The sequence below is a fragment of the Olea europaea genome, chromosome 13 (assembly GCF_002742605.1).
Source record: "Olea europaea var. sylvestris chromosome 13, O_europaea_v1, whole genome shotgun sequence".
In the NCBI taxonomy this organism is placed as follows: domain Eukaryota; kingdom Viridiplantae; phylum Streptophyta; class Magnoliopsida; order Lamiales; family Oleaceae; genus Olea; species Olea europaea.
The window spans coordinates 25,876,878-25,885,942 of record NC_036249.1 but is presented as its reverse complement, the minus strand read 5'-3'; the positions used below and the strand labels follow the sequence as shown (position 1 = coordinate 25,885,942).

The 9,065-nt window shown below is 31.0% G+C and overlaps 1 protein-coding gene across 1 annotated transcript; it reads right to left on the bottom strand.

Annotated features, from left to right (window-relative positions):
• Positions 1–7,027: 7,027 nt before the first annotated feature.
• On the bottom strand, positions 7,028–8,016 carry LOC111408032 (abscisic acid receptor PYL4-like). Its single transcript, XM_023037779.1, has one exon. The coding sequence runs from the start codon at positions 7,959–7,961 to the stop codon at positions 7,320–7,322; it is 642 nt and encodes a 213-aa protein (XP_022893547.1). The 5' UTR covers positions 7,962–8,016; the 3' UTR covers positions 7,028–7,319.
• Positions 8,017–9,065: the final 1,049 nt, after the last annotated feature.

Here is a 9,065-nt window from a genome sequence, read left to right as displayed (position 1 = left end):
TAATTTCATAAAGATTTAATTGTGAAAAATCAAATTACTTATATTTTAAAAATAATTTTTATCCAAGTAAAGTTTGTCATGATAATTCTCGTGCATAAAAATTGTTTGAACTATAATCGATGCAAAATATTAAAGTGTTTTACCTTTACATTTGAGTATAGAAATGCATCTATAGCTAATGTCTTCAATTTCTTCATCCAATGCGATTTTGTGCGTGAAGGCTTGATCACCATTTCCTCGTTTGTAAATCTTTAATCTTGTTTGTGTGTTTGTCGTTTTGTGCCAAGGTTGCATGATTTTCGATCTAGATTTTTCGTGTCATAAATAATCACTATCAATCACTTAAATTAAATTTGTTAGAATTAAACACAATTTGTTTATGATAATCAAAACAAGAAGTCAATCATTAGGTCAACAATTTAGTCCTTGATAAGCCCATATTTTCTTTAATTGAATTTAAGTCCTTCAATTTCCAAAGTGTAGAGTTAGTTACCTAAACTTTCCATCCAATGACCAATTAATCATTATTTCCTTTCCAATTACTTTGAAACGGGTCCAACACTGAAATAAACAAAAATTAACGCAAGTTAAGTAAAATTCAATAATTTGATAGCATAAAAGCTTAGTAATATAGTTCGAATAAGTGTATAAAATACACTTATCAATTGTAATACCAATGATATTAAATAACATTATCTTTGTGAGAAAGGAAACTTAAAGCCACGATTCGGTCTCATTTTTTCTTAATTTGGTGTGTTAGTTTTAGGCCCATTATATATATGGTAGTTATATTGATACCACAATTTTTATTTGTTACGTCACATTTTAACTGCAGTTAAACTCCTCAATTTTTGCTCTTCGTAGTAATTATTTCTTTAATTTTTTTCGTTAAATTATTATCTTTAACCTTCCATTAATTAGTATATCTCATCCTTGATGATGATTTATGTTAAAATATTTTGTTTCTATGATCTGAAATGAGGAAAAATAATTTTTTCGTACCTTTTTATTATTATTATTTTTAATATGATGGAAAAATAAGTTGTTATACACTTTGACGAAACTTTTAAAACATAAATTGTTATCAAATATAAAATGTGTTAACTAATGAAATATTTGAAGATAAGAATGTCATGAAAAATCGTTAAGGACATAAATACTATAATTAGTAAAGATTGAGAACTTTAGGTGTAATTAAAATGTGGTACATGTGAATATAAATACTCTTACATTTATGGTCTCGGGTAGGAGTGGGTGTGGTCCGGTTCGACTCGATATCCAAAGGGAATCGAATCGAATCGAACCGAGTACCAATGAAAATTTTAGCTATGGAACCGAACCGGAATTAAACCATTCGGTTTCGTTTCTGGTTCCATAGCTACCAACGTGATACTTTTAAAAAAATATAGAAGAACCAAACATACTATTCAAAGTTTAAAAGAAAACTAAATATATAAATTTAAAAACAATATCCAAATAATATAAATTACTATTATCAAGCAATCATCAACTTATATAAACTGCATAGTACTCCAATAATTAAACAAACTTCCATCAAAATCAAAATCCTACATTGAATTGGACACCCTTTAAAAATTTATTGCAACTTTTGATTTTGTCAATTATAATTTGTAGAAATTTAGATGAAAAGTTTCGATCGGATTAACAATTATGTAATCAAAGTAAAAACAAAATAAAAATTTCGCATCTTAGAAATGAAATTATTTATTGTAAATAAATTTATGTAGGTATAGATTTATCCAATTTTCTAATTTGGCTTGAGAATCAATTAATCAAAAAATTATAAGAAGAGAGAATGAAAGAATCAAAGAGAATGAAAGTGCTCGAGTCTAAAATGAAGAAGGAACACAATTTTTTTTTTTTTTAAAGTGATTGGAGATAGAATCATATATTTTACAAAAATAAAAAATCTTATGAGAACCGTACGGTTCCCATGCTAAAACCTTGAACCGGATCGAAACCGGTTGGTTCTTAATAATTGGTCCCAAAATTAAATCGTTGTTTGAAGATTCGAAACCGAGCCAGCTGGTTCTAACCGGTTCCCGGAAAAAATGTCCACTTTTAGTCTCGGGCCTCATATTTTTTTTTTCTTTTATTGCCATGATTTTCTAGCTACATTATATTTTTGGATTTATTTATAAAATACATAGCACCTCGTCTAGCAAATTTCCTCGGCATGAGATTTTCGAATTCATCATGGAACTGTTAGTAAATTGCATGTATGAAAAAGAATTAAAGGCTTTTTATAGATGGTTAAGAAAAAAGAAAAGAATATTTAGAAATATGGAAGAGACATAAAGATAATGAAGAGGCTCTATCTTTTATTTATTTTTGTTAACATAAATTTTTTATTCAGTCCCAATTCTGTTGAACTCATTTTTCTCCATACTTATTTTCAACACCTATAAATTTCGTTAAATTTACAAATATATCAACTTTTTAACAATATATTTTAACATTTTTATCAATATATCCTAAAAACCTGATTTTTAGCCAAAATAAACAGAGGCAAAATGATATAGACTTTGAGTGCCCGCCACTTTAAATGTAATTAGTCCCAAATACACTTTCATTTTAGCAAGCAACTTCTATTTATGGGAATGCTAATAATAGTCACATTCATAATCATGTTGTAGAAATAAGAATAATGGCACCTGAGATAATATAAGGAAGATTTGAATTTACGAATATTGTTGACGATACAACATAATTTTTTCTTATTAAATTTTCAGCTCCAAATTTCAGCCTACATTTAAGGGTCACTTTGTATCATTTTCTTGAATCTTTAATGAACTTTATATTCACTTTACAAGCAAGTTACGATTACTTTATAGACATGATATTACACACATAAAAACCACTTTTTGCATTTTATGATGTAAATTTTCGTTGTAAATAAAGTTATTTTGATTGTAACTCTATTAAAAATAATTCACTCATTTGTCAACTGTTAATGCCAATATTAAGTACGTGTAAGAGTATGAACTCTATCGTTGATAACATTTCATAATATAGTCGTGGTTCATCAATTAGTTCAATAAAATATGAGCAAATAAAAATTCCAAGTACAAATTTAGTCACCACCCATTTAATAAAATTGAGCACGTGCTGAGTTTTAATGAGAAAATTAAAACTAATTAATCTAGTTCTTAATCTAGTTCTTAATCTATTTCTTTCAAATACCCACTATAAACATATCAGTGATCTCATTTTATAATACCTCGGGAGCTAATGAAACTATTTTAGTAAAATTTAATTGTCTCAATTCCCGGGGGATCACACCAAAAATTCTAGTTCCTTTTGGATTTCCTTCTTGATCAATCACAACTGCAGCATTGTCATCATATTGTATTATCATACCGCTGTCACGTTTAAGTTCTTTACAGGTACGAACAATTACAGTTTTTTTGCTTTTTTCACTCTTCTCAATATTTTTACTTTGTACCCTAGTAAGCAAATGTCGTAACTTTTCATCACTATTCATTTAAAAATTGTGCACGTATTAGTCTTTGAAAGGAAAAATACACCTCGTCTACAAATGTGGAGTGTGTTGAAAATAGAATTTAAATCATATACATGTGGTCATCACCTAATTAAACAAACTCTTCAACTCCAATTGATAATCAGTGACAAAATTAGTGACGTGATAGAAATAATTAAGAAAATACTAACAAAATTAGCTACACTAAATGTCCATTCACATAGTTGAACAATTAAGATTCTTAAAGAGCGGAAGAGAATCATAAAATTATGGGGTACTTAACGAAAATTCAAAATTTTATATGGAACAATTTAATAATCCAAGTGACAACATAATTTTTTGAATTTCCTATAATTTTGAACAAGAGTCATAACAACCTTCACAAGTCAAAAATCATATAGTATTATTTTTGAGTAGTATTGACTAGGAAAATGCTATTTGCACACCTGCTTCGATAGTATAGTATACACTGGAGTGTCAACCCCGAACGTATTAATAATTATTCTAATGATATCATCGGAAAATTTGAGAAATCTTACATAACATATCCAGCTTGGAGTTTCGGAGTTTCAAAAGAAACAACAATAAAAACAGCCCACAATTTTCTTGTTGATCCCTCACTTTTTTAAGATTTATTTTTCTTTAAATTCATTTTTAACCATACATTCCTTTAATAAAATAATTTCACGCTCAAACTTATATTTTCCCTACTTTTTTGATAAAATAATTTTTTAATAAAAAATTGCATTTTACGGAATCTATTCTTAAAAACTCTAAAAGTCTATTCTCAAAAAACTATAAAAATCAGGATTATGCTTGTGAATGCAATTTAATTGTCTTCATTGCTGGTCCCAATCCCAAACCCGCGCCCACGTACCACGCCAACCCATCCCACATTCCAATAAAATGTACTTATCTGCTTATATAATTTTCAAAAGCACAAAACAAGTAGAGAAATAGATGAGCAACTTGCAAGCATATAATATGCCTTTTTATAAGGGAAAATTGTAGTCAAGGTACCAAACTTTTCGTTTATTAATAAATTTTGCCCAAACCTTTAGTTTGTGCCATCATGAGTACCAAACCTTTAAAAAATTCGCAATTCAAGTCCAGATTGATGCTTTCCGTTAGCTTGACCCCAATGACCTCGAAAATTAAACAATCTAATAATTTTAACCAATTAATGCAAGGGTAAAATTGTAACTTTATAATTTTAATATTAAAAAATTATTAAAAAGGAAAATAAAAAATAAAAACCCCATCTCCTCCTTCAATCTCTCCCAATTCCCTAAGCCCAATTGATCTTATCTCCATCATTTCAATATCATTCATTGTTGTTTGCAAGCCTATTTCTGCAACATCAGTAGTCACGATAGAAGGACCCTCCTGTGATGTTGCAGCCATGGAAGAAATTACTCCGAGGTCAAAAGTGGCAACGAAGAAGAAGATGGAAATGAGTATGAATAAATCGATGGGTTTTCATTTTGATAGTATACAGATTTTCTGCTTTAGCTTATTTCGGTTCAGCTAGCAGTTTTTGGTGAGTTTCAGATTTGGGACATCTCGATTTTCTATCGAGTTCAAGCTTTGGTTTGTTTCAAGTTTCTTGTGTTCGATTGTTTCTCTTCTACTTTGAGACGTCCGAGCAAGGTTTACATGCTTGTGTTCTTGGTGTTATTGGGGTTTTCGGTGGACCTCTTTTACTGTGTGTTCTTGGGGTTTTCGGTGAACCTCTTTTACTGTGTGTTCTTGGGATTTTCGGTGAACCTCTTTTATTGTGTGTTCTTGGATTTTTTCTAGATTGCAGGATATGTATGTATTGTGTATGTAGAGGTGCTACTTGATTAATTTTTGAATTTGAATTTGGTCAACATAGTCTATTTTTCAATTTTCTGCATTTATTCAGAGCTGGGTGACTTGGACATTGCAACCTGTAGGAATTTTTGCAGATTTTTTGGCACGTCTAGTGCCTTTATCCTACTTGTTTTGTATGCTATTGAGGAGAAATTGTCTTCAAAGCTGAAAAAAGCCTCAGCGGTGGTGCCGGCAACTGCCAACTGGGTAGAGGTGGTTTTGATTTTGGGGTAAAGGAATTGGAAGAGATTGAAGGAGGAGATGGTTTTTATTTTTTATTTTCCTTTTTTAATAATTTTTTTATATTAAATTATAAAGTTACAATTTTACCCTTGCCTTAGTTGGTTAAAATTATTAGATTGTTTAATTTTCGTGGTCAACTAATAGTTTTTGGGGTCAAACTAACGGAAAGCATCAATCTGGACCTGAACTGCGAATTTTTTAAAGATTTGGTACTCACGGTGGCACAAACTAAATGTTTAAGCAAAGTATGCTAATAAACGAAAGGTTTGGTACCTTGGCTGCAATTTTTTCTTTTTATATAATCAGAAACACATGGAAAAATAAAAAAGAAAAAGAAAAAGAAAAAAGTTGCAACTTGCACATTTCCTTTAAAACAACCACTTTGTCTTCATCATCATAAGGCCAACTTGCAACACTTGCTGTTTGATTCCCATCACATTTTGATTTTAAGGTACCCCACCCACCCCTTTCCCACTCCATGCATTGCTCAGATTTGAAATTTTTAGGTGGGACTATTGGACCATTTCTTGATTCTTGTATCTTTTCTGTATCGTTTCAATTTTATCTGATGTAATCGAAGGCATGAATGGATGATTATGTTCATATCTTGTAATCTTAGGCCCTATTGGATGCACAATTTTTTTTTTAAAAGTATATTCTTAAACAGTGATTTGACATCATTTCAACAACACATTTTTTAATAAAATAATACTATATGTAAATCCAAAACTTTACCTTAATTTTTAATCACACATGTTTTATCAATATACTATTCAAAAATACATTCTTATAAAGTTTTTGAATGTTGTACAAGTCTTTTCATTTCTCTGACCCACTTAAATAAATTGTATGGAACGGTGGGATTGATTGATTAATTCATGTTTGATTCTCATTTTCTAATATTCGCTTTTATTTTAATTTTTTTTAAAAGATCATTTTCAACCATACATTTTATTAAACATACACATTCATTAACTTTTATTAAAATCTACTAAAAATATGATATTATCAAAATCAAACAGGGGCTTAATCCATTCCCAGATTCAAGCTTATCTAAATCTCTCAACCACCTTAATCACTCGCTTCTTTAGAGGTCGACCATACGAGATGGTCGAAAGTCAATCCATCAATATACTCCCAAGCCACATTTCACAATTCACGTTCAGTTCATACATTTTCATGAAATATTGCCATTTTCATTATATCATCCAATAAGTCCAAAGAACTATTTCATCGTACATAAATATCATCTAACCTACTAATGAATCAAACGAGTACTTGAATTAATATAAAATACAACAAAATGGAAAAAGGAAAAGTTGGTTTTGATTCTTGTAAGTTGATTGATATGAAGAATGCCCTTTATTTATTTTTATTTTTTTTAATAGATGTCATGGAAATCAATAACCCACAATTTACAAGAAAGTATTAGAAGACAAAAATAACAAATTCCACAACCTTGAAAAAATTATTACATGTTCCCTGAACAATAAAAACCAGACATCCAACATGTTACATACATACACATGTATAGTCGAAGATCAACAAGATTTGTGATTTGTTCCTCTAAACCCCAAAATGGGTTTTGATTTATCGATATATTTGATGAGAAAATCATTGCACAACTCTATATATGCACACATAACTATGTTTATATGTATGTATATATAGAGAGATAAATAATTTACTAAACGTGGTTGTTTAACTTATATATGTATAATTATAGAGTTCTCTCTGAGGAAATGTTTCGTCTGGCAATATCCTCGACGATTTGAGCTAGGGATTGGAGGTTACATTTAACAATAGTGTCCACGAAAATGCATGTTTCTTCCCTGGTGTTACCTTGTGGTATATCGACAACGTATGATTCAATGACCACCGTGCCTCCGCCGCCGTTGGCCACCGGGTGGAGGGTGGTGACGGAGCGGTAGTTCGCAAGGCGGTGATCGCCACCAACGACGCTAAAGCTCATAACATGACGTTCGTCATCGAGGATCTCGAGGCGCTCAGTGCTGCTGACGGCTGGGAGACCCGATATGACGTGGACCTCCCGGAGAGTACCAACGTTTCCGTTTCCGACAATGACGTTGCAGCTCTTGACGAAGTGTTTGTAGGCCTGCGGGTTGTCGAAGCGACGGACGAAGGACCAGACGGTGGAGACGGGGGCCGAGATTTCTTGAATCACGGCGGAGCAGCACTGGTAAGGGCTAACTGTGTGGGTGTGGTAGCGGGCTATATGGTCGGGGACTTCGGTGGTGCACGGCGTCCATCTTTGGTGCTGTTGGGCTTGTTTATATGCGGCAGCGGCGGCGGTGGTTGTAGGGGTATCCTTGATTCTTTGTAGTATAAGATTTGAAGGCATTTTCTTAATCCCAATTAATCTCGAGTTAGAGAGAGAGATATGAAGATAGGTTTCTCGTCCAGCTACAGCTATATATAAAGGGATAGATACATAAATTTTTAAAAAATACAAAATATGACTACGTAGTTTTTCAATGAACAAATCTTTCTATACTTTTATTATTATTAATTAATTTTTTATGTCAAAATTCTCTGTCACAGCTATGGCATGATGTAATCACTTGAAAAGAAAAGAAAAATGCAGTTTTTATCAATATATCTTACGTAACGTTTTTACGATTTTCAGTTTCTTAATCCGAAGATGTTTTGTACTTTAATCATTTCACATTAAAAAAATGTATATGTTATGCGATCTATTTATCATTATCGATGGAAGAAAAATACAAAGTACTAAAGCACAATATTTCGCTTCCAACTATATTACAAGATTACACATAATGTAAAATACTTAGGAAGGGTCATAAAGTAATACCTTCAATCCAAACATAACAATACAAAAAAAAATCAATCTAGAAACTTATTTATTCTACGAAAAACATGAGGTGATCGTCTTTCACTGATGATGCTAACGAGTTCAAAATCAAACATGACGATTTTTTGTCTTGAGAGTTTAGAAGTTCTTTGTAATGACATTATGGGATTAAATTTAGATAAAGACTTTGAAAAATCTCTTGTTAATCTAAAGAGCAATGCTACATAAACAGGCTGCACACGTGTCGATGTAAGATTGGAGAGTTTGAAAAAAAAATTTTAAAAAAAATCCAACAACTTGCTGTCACATCAATCTGTTTTTTATATCCTATTTTTTATCATGTTCGCTTATCGTTTCTTAGCCCCCGTTTGACCCCCATTTTTGGTAATGAAAATGGGAGGAATAGTGTTTTGTTGAAAAAATGAGTGGTTGAAAAAGAAGGAAAAATTTTCGATTTACGTGTAATATTATTTTATGAAAAATTGTGTGGTTGAAAATAGGAGAGAGAAAAATAGAATATAATGGAATGTAATTTAATGGGGATCAAACAGGGGCTTTAGATTATCATAATTAAAATAATTTTCACTTTAGTTGACAAAGAAAAAAGAAACATAATTCTATAAATAATATCAC

Excerpts from the sequence above, each read along its gene's own strand:
- LOC111408032 (XM_023037779.1), bottom strand. The coding sequence starts at position 7,961 with ATGCCTTCAAATCTTATACTACAAAGAATCAAGGATACCCCTACAACC.